Source organism: Oryctolagus cuniculus, chromosome 3 (assembly GCF_964237555.1).
Source record: "Oryctolagus cuniculus chromosome 3, mOryCun1.1, whole genome shotgun sequence".
Taxonomy (NCBI): Eukaryota; Metazoa; Chordata; class Mammalia; order Lagomorpha; family Leporidae; genus Oryctolagus; species Oryctolagus cuniculus.
The window spans coordinates 79,112,416-79,124,557 of record NC_091434.1 but is presented as its reverse complement, the minus strand read 5'-3'; the positions used below and the strand labels follow the sequence as shown (position 1 = coordinate 79,124,557).

Below are 12,142 nucleotides of genomic sequence, written 5' to 3'. Positions count from 1 at the left end.
AAATTATAGAACATACAAGGAGAAATAGAAATACCCTAATAATAGAAGACTTTAATACATTTTTGAAAATCCAACATATATCTGGAGGGTATAAAATAAGTAAGGATATAAAAGACATTGTAATAATAAGGTAGAATTTTTCAGATTAAATATCAATGTTTACACTATGATATTCTCTAATACAATCTTCTTTTCACAAATCATTCATGAAAATCAATCAGATAATAAACTACAAGATAAACCTTAGGAAGCTACAAAAGGAGAAATAAAAACAGCATTTTCTGAGTGAAAAACAATAAAACAAAAAATGATTAACAAAATTGTATGTTTAAAATAGTTTCCCAACTAGCAAATTTAAAACTCTCTATAACAAACAACTCTTGAGTTAGAACTAAGAGAACAAAAGCTGAAAATTTTTTTCAGAAAAAAATAATGAAAATATTACATATCTGAATCTATAGATTATAGTTTACACAGTGCTCAAAGGAAAAAATAGAGCTTCAAAGTCATATATCAAAAAATTGAAAAATTTAATAGTGGTGACAAATGCAACAGATAAAACTGAATTAATAAAGATAAACACAAAATTGGTAAGTTTGAAAACTAATAAAATTAACAAATCAATACAAATTTGTTCTTTGGAAAGCAAACTGCTAATTATTCAGAAACTTTAAATGGAGAAAATAAAAGAAATGAGTAATTTAAAGACAGAAATAACTAGAAAGAGAGGAAATCTTAAAAATATAAAAGCCTTCAGAATAGACATTTAGCCTAGCAGTTAGGATGCCTGTATCCCACTTTGAAGTGCCAGGGTTTGATCTTAGCTTCTGATTCTAGCTTCCTGCTAATGTACCCCTTGGCATCCGGGAGTGATGGCACAAGTAGTTGGGGTTTTGCCAACCATGTGCAAGACCTGGATTGCATTACACCTCCTGGTTCTAGCTCAACCTGCTCCTTGTGGATATATGGGGAGTGAACCAATGGATGGGAACTAGGAGCTAGTTTCCCTTTCTCGCTCTCTCCTTCTCTTTCTCTCTCTCCTTCTCTCTCTCTCTCTCTCCCCCACCTTCTGCCTCTCAAAACAAAAAAAAAATTAAAATACTTAAAGTTCAAAAATACAAACACTGCATAGAAAATTCTATTAATATAAATTTCCAAAATCTACATGCAATAAATAATTTTTAGGGAAACAATACAGAGTAAATGGAAGTGATTTAAGACTGATGATTTGGGTAGACCAATCTCTATAGAGAAAAACAAAAGGTTTTTCTAAAAGAAATGTTCTAAAAGAACATTCTAAAAGAATGTCATAAATAAATACCAGAACTACTTGACTTCAAAGGAAAATTATACCTAACCATTGTTAAGACTTTTTATTTTTAAGATTTTATATTTTTATATAAGATCTTATATTTTTAAGATTTCCTCTCTTTCCAGTTGTTTCTGTCTTTAAATTACTCATTTCTTTCATTTTCTCCATTTAAAGTTTCTGAATAATTAGCAGCTTGCTTTCTAAAGAACAAATATGTTTTGGTTTGTATCTCAATTATAGATATTCTTCAAACTCTTCAAATTGTTTCACAGCATAGAAAAACACAGGAGAAACTCCAGGATATTTTTGAAGGAATTATAACATTGATTCTAATACTTGAGAAAATTCCACAAAAATTACAGATCAATATCCCCAATGAATATAGATACAAACTCTAAATTATTGTTAAGTAAGAAAATCCAACAATACTACAAAATAAAACATGTCATATCCAAATATGGCTTCTTCCAGAGATGCAAGAATGGTTCTCTTTTGGTAACTCCATTTAAAATCTTGCCATAAATGTAATGAAAAGAATAACACCCTTACTCTCCTAGATGATGACTAGACATTTTACAAATTTCAGCACTCTTTTCGTAATACATGTGAGTCACTGAAAACTTCTTTAAAATTATAAGGCACAGGCAACTCAACCAATATGTCATTATATGAATCAATGAGGAACACTGGTGGCATTCATGTCAAAACCATAGGTAAGTCATGGTGTTCAGCATTTGTCTCCTTTAATGATATGCTGAAGATAGTAACCAGTACATTTAGATGGGAGTGGTAAATATATAAGAATTGGAAAGGAAATGTAAAATGATGTTTATTTTATAATATAGTACTTGAAAGTCTCCTGAGTCAATATGTAAGTGACTGCATGCTAGGACAAATCACTTAAGATAGGAGGATATCAAATTACTGTAATCAGAAAAAATCATTAGCCTTCATATATACGGAAAATAATCAGAATATGTAATAAAATAGCAGCAATAATAAAAATATTAAATAGAGGCAAGAGGGGAATTTTTTAAAATACTCATTAAAAAACAAAAATTGGACTGAAAAATGAAAATGCATATTAAATTCATGGATAGAATGACTCAACATAAGTCAGTTATCAATTCATTGTAAATTAAATTATAAAACAAATGTCAATCCAATAAAAATTCTGAAAGGATTTTTTTCTGGATGTAGACAAATTGTTCTAACATTCATATGGGAAAGGTTTCAGGAAATAACTTCTTGAAAATTAGTATCAAAAGTAATGGAGCTTTACCAATATTAATTGTATGTATAAAGGACGTGATTCTGAAGGGTGGCTCAAGCATCAGAACAGACTAGAAAATCCAGAAATAGACTTTGGCACATAACAAAGCTTAGAAAGTGATTGAAATGACATGTTAAATTATTAATGAATATATATAGTTTTAAATAAATGATTTTAAAACAGCTAGAGAGTTGTTGATAAAAAAGATAAATTAAATGTATACTTGTAATATACACCAAAATAAACTTAAAGTGGATCAAAGTTTCTAAAAAATGAAAAAATACAAGTTCTGGGGAGGAGGAGCATTTTATTTACATTGCAATGGTGAAAACTTGTGTAATTATGACTTAGAGATTCAGAAGTATCATAGGGAAAGATTGATAAATGTAGCTGGATTTACAAAAAACCTTTTATAAAACAAAAGTTACAAAAACATAAAAGATAAATTATTTTCTAGAGAAACTATCTACAATATATTATACAAATGGACAATAAAACGAAAAAAGTAGAAATTGTGCAGAGGAAATGGACAGTTGACAGAAAAAGAAAGGCCCATAGTACGTAACTATATGAACCTTACTCATAAGAAGGGTAGTATAAACTGAACTCAATTACCATGACAGACATAAAGAAGACTGATTCACTCAATTTGCCAGGTTTTGGGGTAGTATAAAACAGATCAAAGCTTATCAAGAGAAATTTAGCATATGCATTTACTCTTTTACCCATAAATCTCACTTATAGGACTATTTTGTGCAGGGATATATGTATACATATGTGAAAATATTTGTACAATTCCTTTTGGCATTATTGTAATGGCCAAATTTGGAAACAACCTAAATGTCCAGCAGAAGAGGACTGGTTGAATAAACTATGGCATCTCCCAGTCAAATGGATTCCAAAGCAGCTGATAAATTCTGTAAGGCAACAAAAGGTGACATAAGCTTTGAGATTCTTATATAAAATCATTTTGCGTCAAATACAAATACATCTTGGAAAACTGAATAGATATAAAATGTACTAACATTATTACAGTAGCAGAATGAGAAGAGCATTGTGTTCATGTTGCCTTTTACTTACGGTTTACAGTTTTGACTGGTAATATGGGGTTTACCCTCTCTGGGGAGGCGGCATTTTCCTCATCTGTCACGTATTCGAAATTAATGATGAACATCATAGCCACACCCTCTTGGTTCTTCACTGGAATTATGTGAGTGTTACAAATGAAAGTAGACCCTAAGGAGATGAAAAGTGAGTGTTAGGTCAAAAATAAGCCTTCATTTTGACCAGCAGTAATATTAAAATAGAACATACCCCTACAGAATTTTCTATGTTAAATAATCACTGAAATTTAATAAAAATAATATGACATTTAATTGGTATTTTATGGAGTATTTATTTACTTAAAATATGCATTGTTGTCAGAAATAATACAAAGAAAATTCAGTCATTACCTTGTGGAAAACCAAGATATCAAATCCCACTTGCTTTCACAACTGTTTCCATAATAGTTCATATGGAAAAAAATGTATTACTTAGCATTCAAGAAAACACTCCTAACCTTTCTTTATATAGTTTTATTGTATCTGGACCTATACAAAATATAGCTGTATAAAAATGATCATAACTCATTTTTGTCATCTTGATTTTAGCAATAAGAAAAATAAATTATTTCCTCTTTGTGTCTTCACTTTCTTGGACATGAAATAGCAAATTATTGATTTTGTCTTATATACAGCCCAATAATTCTTTCCTTTTCTGTGCAAGTTCACAATGCCCAAATAACAGTGACTTATTTTTCTCTGAATCTTTCACAAAACAAAAACAAAATTTTGCTTATTTAGTCAAGTTAACTCTTCAGCCAAGATGATATTCTTCAAAAAGCCAACGTTACAGCACTATAAAATATATTTTACTAGTATCATCTTCTTAAAACTGTATATATGAAATATATAAATTCTATTCCCTTTATATAAATAAAGTTAAAAGAGTTATCTAGAAGTGAAATGAGCAAAGGGATGACTCACTTTACAAGGTACTACTACCACCCATTCTCTGTCAAAAACACTGAGATCCAAGATACAGAGAACATACTTGAAAAGCTGACTTCTTTTAAATAAACTTAGAGCTAACTTCTAGTATTCACTCAAAGCAGTTTCCTCATAGCTTTAACTTCTGAATGTTTTCTTTAATTATCATGATGGAAATCTCACAAGCTAGAGTTTATTTTATTATTATTATTTTAAAAGCATGATATTTTTAAGATGAAAATTCTTCAGGAAGGGTTCTTTTTTAATTTTTTTAAAAAGATTTATTTATTTATTTATTTATTTGAAAGTCAGAGTTACACAGAGAGGAGAGGCAGAGAGAGAGAGAGAGAGAGAGAGAAAGAGAGAGAGAGAGAGAGAGGTCTTCCATCTGATGGTTCACTCCCCAATTGGCGCAACAGCCGGAGCTGTGCTGATCCGAAGCCAGGAGCCAGGAGTTTCTTCCGGGTCTCCTATGCAAGTTCAGAGGCCCAAGGACTTGGGCCATCTTCTACTGCTTTTCCAGGCCATAGCAGGGAGCTGGATTGGAAGTGGAGGAACTGGATCTCAAACCGGCGCCCATATGGGATGCTGGCGCTTCAGGCCAGGGTGTTAACCCACTGTGCCACAGCACCGGCCCCAGAAAGGGTTCTTTTAAAAAAAGATATATTTATTTATTTGAATCTCAGTTGCAGAGAAAGATCTTCCACCCTAAAGCCAGGATCCAGGAACTCCATCCTGGTCTCTCACATAGGTGGCAGGGACACAAGTACATGGACTGTTTTTTACTGCTTTTCTAGGTTTGTTAGCGGGGAGCTGAATCAGAAGCAGAGCAGGCAGAACTCAAACTGGCACTCAGATATGGGATGCTGGCATCATAAGTGATGGTTTAACCTGCTGTGCCACAACACTGGCCTCCCAGGAAAGGCTCTTAATCATTCAGGCAGTAGTGTACATTTTAACTGTGTGCTTTTTAACCTCTGTCTGAGATATGCTGACTCTTGAGGAGAGAGACAGTTCAATGTAGAAGCAGGCTGGACTGGCAAGAAACTTTAGACTGAGGTGTGAGGAAGGGTCAGGACAGCTGGGGCCAGGGCACAGGGGTAGGAGAAGATAGCTGAATGATTCAGTTGGGAGATTCAATATTTGCAAAGGCTAGTGGATGCTAATGTTCCAAAAAAATCTGACTGTCAAAAACAAAATAAGCATGAGAAAACTTTTTAATTTTTTTCTGATACCTGCATCTTGGTTCCTACTGTCAGAACTTATGACAAAGGCTATTGCTGATATTGCTATAATTTGAGGACATCACAGGGCAGGACTCTTGAGAACACGGCTGGAGATCTAATTATGCTTGTGAAATTATTTCTATTGTATATGTGCTCTAATTTCCTAAAACATGATTTACAAGTACACCTTCAGAATGTAGACTCTTTTTAAGAGGGGGTAGTTATGTTTTAATTCTACCACAGATTTTCAAATGGGCATAATATCCAAATGATTTGTAACTAATTTCATATTTTCTAAAAAGTTGGTATGATCTTCGTGGATGTTGGAAAATATGCTCTAAGAATGGCGTCCTGCACTTTCAGCTCTATCTTCAATTCATTTAATAAAATAGTTAGCTAGAGCACTTGTCATAGTTTCCATGGTAACAAACAGGATGACTTTAGTAAACAGAAAATAAGCAATTTAAGACTGTTCCATTAGAACTAAAAATAGAATTGCTTCAGGCTAGGCATCACAATACGCACTGGTTAAACAGAGTCTAAAGAGAAGTGAGAAATAGCCATTATGTACTTTCCTAATGAACCAAAATACATATTGATTTTACCACTTAAAATGACATTTTCTGGATCATTTAGAATATCATTGTGAATTTGCAGATTTGATACTTAGTAGTTTCAAATCTCAACATTTGGTGTGTACTGCTGACTGTAAAATAATACAGAGATGTTTGAGGAATCAATAAATAAAAAATATGAGTATAGACATCTAATCGATTTGTAGTAGAACAGAGTAATTTTGCTTTTGGTAATAAAAGGAAAATAATGTCTTTCAATACAAATACTTGTAAATTTACAGTTAAGTGCTAAAAATTATAAAATTATAGTGCTTTAGAAAATAGATGAGCTATATGCATAGGCCCTATAGCATACTGAATACATGTAATTAATCTGAGATTTACTGCCCACTGTCACTGTTTCCTGCATGTTTCTATTAAACAATATATCTTCTCTAAAGTCAACTGAAGACTTTCATATATATGTTTTTTTCTTTTAGTTTTGGAATTTAATACCTCCATTAATCTTGCATAGCTGCCTGAAAAGCAGACAATGAAAGGAGATACATGGAATTTAGAAGAGGAGAAGAAAAGAATGCATTTTATAGAGTAAAAATATTTTAGCTTGCACAGTTCTATAAATTCCCATGCTCAGACAAGACATTACTTTTGTAAAGTGATATGACCCAAAGAAATCATTACCATATTATCCTGAACATTTATTGTGAATGCAATATTAGGAGCAAGAATGATGGAAACACAATCCCACGAACACTAATCTAGTAATGATGAAAAAATAGTTATATTCAATAATTTGTAGATAAGAGAACTAAATAAGGAACTGGCATTGGACACAGTGGTTTAAGCCATCATTGCAATACTGGCATCCCACATGAGCACCAGTTGAAGCCCCACCTGCTCCACTTTCAATCCAGCTCTCTGCTAATGAGTATGAGAAAAAAGTGGAAAATGCTTCAAGTACTTGGACCCTTGCCACCCACATAAGAGACCTGGATGAAGTTTCTGGCCCGTGGCTTTCACTTGTCCAGGATCCTGGGTGTTGTGGCCATTTCAAGAGTGAACAAATGGATGAAAAATATCTCTCTGTCTCTGTCTTTCTCTCTCTGTAACTCTGCCTTCAAAATCAATCAATCATCAATCAATCAATATTGTATTGAAAATATTGTATTCAAATGGAATTAATAATGCTTGTTAGGAAGTAACATTTACAATATCATTATCCATTAATTCCAAAATTGTTCATAGAATTATGCTATACTAAAATTAGACTCAATTTCAAGTTCATGCTGTTTCTCATGAATGAAAACATTCCTAATGTGGCAAAGACTATTCAGGAGGCGCAATGCTCATTTTAACACAATTTATGGAATATCGATTTTTAACTATGGCCATAGAGCAAGGGAACGCAGAGCAAGCCCAATAGTTGTGAAAGTTGTACTTTTGTTAATAATAGATTGCACATGCTTAGCTGCATTTTTTTAAAAAAGCTAGGTCTACTCCATCTGAACTGTATTACATATGTTTTGTTCTACTGTTCGTGGTGTGTGAGCAGTTTGGTACCTGTGAGAGGGGGTGGGGAAGGGAGAATGGATAAAGTCTAAGGAGAATGAAGAAGCCATAGTGAACTGATGTGCATGGTATGGAGCTAAGACTTTTCTCTGGATTATATGGGAAAGTTTTGGAGAGTTTTCTTTTGTACCTAATATGATTTAACTTAAAACTGTCATTCTGATATGTGCTTTGTTCAGAGTGCAAGCTTCACACTGTTCAGTAGAAGTCATCCCTGTGAAGTTCTTAGAACATGGCTTAGCATGGAGGAAAACTCAACAATGTGAGCTAGTATTTTTGCCTATTGTTGAAGGGTCTCCCGAGAAGCAAAGCAACTCTCAAGACTCTCTCTATTTCTTTCTCTCTCTCTTTTTTTTTAAGATTTATTTATTGGGGCCGGCATTGTGGCATAGCAGGTAATGCCACCACCTGCAATACTGGCATCCCACATAGGTGCCGATTTGTGTCCCGGAGGCTCCATTTCCAATCCAGCCCCCTGCTAATGCACCTGAGAAAGCAGCAGAAGATGGCCTAAGTGTTTGGGCCCCTGTAACCCACCTGTGAGACCTGGAAGAAGCTCTTGGCAGCTGGCTTCAACATTGTCCAGTCCCAGCTGTTTTTGCCATCTGGGGAGTGAACCACTATATGGAAGAGCTAGTGAACCACTATATGGAAGAGCTCTATTTCTGCCTCTCTCTCTTTCTCTCTAAAACTCTGACTTTGAAAGAGTTTAAAAACAGTTTATTTGAAAGAGTTATATAGAGAAAGAGAGGGAGAGAGATCTTTTATTTGCTGGTTCACTCCTCAAATGACTGCAATGGCTGGAGCTGGGCTGGGCCAGAAACCAGGAACCAGGATTCAGGAGCTAGGAGCTTCATCCTGGTTTCCCATGTGTGTGACAAGGGTTCAAGTACTTGGACCATCTTCTACTGCTTTCCCAGGCAAATTAGCAAGGAGCCAGATTGCAAGTTGAGCAGGCGGGACTCAAACTAGTGTCTATATGGATGCATCATCACCGGCAGCAGCTTGACCAACTGTGCCACAACTCCAGCCTCAACATTCTGTAATTTCTTCCAACCTGTTGCTGTTCTCAGAGTCAGAAACAACAGTGTTTTTGTTGTTGTTATTTTGATTTTTAAAGATTTATTTATTTATTTGAAAGTCAAAGTTACAGAGCAATGAGGAGAGGCAGAGAGAGAGACCTTCTATCTGCTAGTTCACTCCCCAGATGGCTGACACAGCTGGGGCTTGCCCAGGCTGAAGCCATGAGACAGGAGCTTCTTCCAGGTCTCCTTCATGGGTGGCAGGGGCCATCTTCCACTGCTTTCCCCAGACCACCAGCAGGGAGCTGGATAAGAAATGGCGGAGCTGGGACACAAACTGGCAGCCATATGGAATGCAAGTGTCACAGGCAACGGTTTTACTGGCCCCAGGGCTTTTGTCTGTCTGTTTTTTTTTTTTTTTTATTTCATATTTTGTGGCACCATTATTCTACTTCGAATTGATCAGATTAGTGAATTGCTGAGAGCTTTTAATTCCTGTTTCTCTGGTAGGCTAGGAGGCCCTTTAAAGATTAAAAAAATAAATCATTAGAGAGCTGCCCTATAAGAAACACAAAACACAGCAACCTCAGGATAGAAAAGCATCATCAAAAAAAGCAATTTTTTATCTTGTGTTGAAAGGCTTATAGAAAAAACAAAAGGGATTGTTTCATCTCCTAGAATGTTAAAGTCACTGGTAAGGAATGTCTTAAGGTAGAGCCAGGTAGAACCACAAGTTAAAATAGGCAAAATCCACACTTTGCTTTTCTGTAGCTCATCTTTCTTTTTTCCTTCTTTTGGCACCTCTTGTATGTAGATACAAGTCTATCTTCAGGCTTCCAAGGTGAAATGTGATGGGCTACTGCTTATCAAGAAAGAAAGTCTTACAAATCTTAATGTTTTATAAAATTGGTAATTGCATAATTGATTACCCCTCCCAGGAGATTTTTTTAGAATTTTTAGTCTACCACAAGTAGACTAAGATGAACTTTAATATTCTGGTTGTGTAGATAAGATCTTCCAGACATCTCTTTTATTCACACCCTGCAAGTCACTGCTTGTTCAAAGCAATATCATCATCATACTGCTTGTGACCCAAAAAATAAGAGAGGGCCATGATGGAGTCCTGGGTCAGAACTAGAAGAAATTGCTATGAAGACCTTACATTGTCTGGCCACTTTTATATTTCTAAACTGATGTTATCATATTACTAATAAGAAAAGTAAAGGAAGCAAACTTTACCCTCACTCTTGATCCACTTCCAGAATTTATTAAATGGTTTTCAGAATGACAGAGTAGTGAGAATATTCCATTCAAGTTATATTTATAACTAGACTGTAAACTCCCAAATATAAAATGTTTTTATTCTACGCACATAAGGCTCAACATATAATGGGAGCTCAGTAAATATTTGTTTACTTAATAATGATTGCTTTTACCTCTCTCCGACAGAAGAATCATTCATGGAAAGCTGTTCATTCATAGCAAGGGACCCTTGAGTCGGGCCAGAGTATCATTCGTGACTATGGTAAGCAGTAGCCTTATTCTTCAAAAGATAGACTTTGGAGTCAAGATACCTGGGTTCTACACTTCACAAGTTATTTAGCTTTTGTTCTGACTTCTTTCTTTGTGGACTCAGGACAATATTAATCTCCTAAAATGTGAGCAGTAAATGAGAGGATACTGTTATGGTGAAAGGTCTAGCTAATAGTAGATGATACGTGGTGGTTCATGGGAATGGAACACAGTAGCTATAGACACTACTTATGCTCAAAGAGTTATTCGATTCTCCTAAGAGTTCAGAAAATGTTTCACAGAAGTTTGTAAGGCTGAAGAGGCATAACTTGGAGAAGAAGGAAGTTCCATGACAAAGAAACATGTAAACACTTTAAAACAACTTCACTTTAATAACAGATTATTCAGAGCCTTCTATGAGACAGGTATTGTTCTAGGAGCTAGCAGTTCAGCAGGTAACAAAATAGTCTTAAATACTAACTTTGTTTTGGTTTACGATGAAGTGGTGGTGGTGGTGAAGACAAAACAAATAATTACATTACATAGAAGTTTAAATGCTGGTAATATGATAGACTGCCATTGAGAAAATAAAGGAGATAGTGAGTACCAGGAATAGGGGAGCATAATAACTTTTAGGAGAATGGGAAGGGTCTGGCCAAGAAGATCATATTTGAGTTAAGACCTGAGGAAGGTGAAGAGTGAGTCAAGAGACATCTGGGAAAAGGTAACAACATGTATAAAAGTCCTGTTATATGCTGAACTGTGTCCCCCTGGAATTCAGATTTTGAGGTCTTAGAGACTGATGTGACTATATTTGGAGATGGGTATTTAAAAAAGGAAATAGTGATAAATGGTTTCATCTAGGCAGAACCCTAATCAAATACGACATTGTTCTTATCAGCAGAAGATGACATACCAGGAGTGCACATGTGCAGGCCACCTGAGGACACAGAAAAATGGTGCTCATTTGCACACTGGGGAGAGACGCCTTCCCCAAAACCCACCCAGCAAGCACCTTGACCTTGATGAACTTGCAGACTCCAGAATCATGAGAAGACAAATTGTTGTTTAAGTCACCAAGTCTGTGGTATTTTGCTACAGAAGAACAGGCCAACTACAATAAACTTTCAGATTGGAGCACACCAGAACAGGAGACCAGTGTGGCTAAAACATATTAAGTTGGGGGAAATGTTAAGAATTCCAAGTTGGAAAGGTAACAGGGTAAGGAAGTGGGAGTGGTAGCAGACTTGTGATCACTGCCATGACTTGGAGTGACAATGTGAAGCCACTGGAAAGTAAGTGATACAGCAGACTCATAGAATGGTAGATGTCTTTAATGGCACTCTGACCTCAGAATCAGCCTTTAAGCATTTGGATCTGGCTAAAAAGCCCATGAGAGTATTTCAGGCATGGAAAGGCAAGATATTTTGGCAAAAAAAAAAAAAAAAGACCTAAATGAAAGATCTCTGTGAGTGAGATCCCACCAGAAAGAATGGGCCATCAAAGGAGGTACCTTTCTCTGAAGGGAAGAGAGAATTTCCACTTTGAATATGGCCTTGTCTAAATAAGATTGGAGTTGGTGAACTCAAGAGGCTTCCACAGCCTTGGCATCTCATGACAAGA

General features: G+C 35.3%; 1 protein-coding gene across 5 annotated transcripts in view; it reads right to left on the bottom strand.

The window, feature by feature from the left end:
• The window catches only part of KCNH7 (potassium voltage-gated channel subfamily H member 7), a 511,727-nt gene that overhangs the window by 178,817 nt on the left and 320,768 nt on the right, over positions 1 to 12,142 (bottom strand). For all 5 annotated transcript variants that reach the window (XM_051848592.2, XM_051848593.2, XM_051848594.2 and 2 more), the window contains exon 3: positions 3,666 to 3,821. In XM_051848592.2, the coding sequence (XP_051704552.1) occupies positions 3,666 to 3,821 (156 nt within the window). The remainder of the gene's footprint in view (positions 1 to 3,665; positions 3,822 to 12,142) is intronic.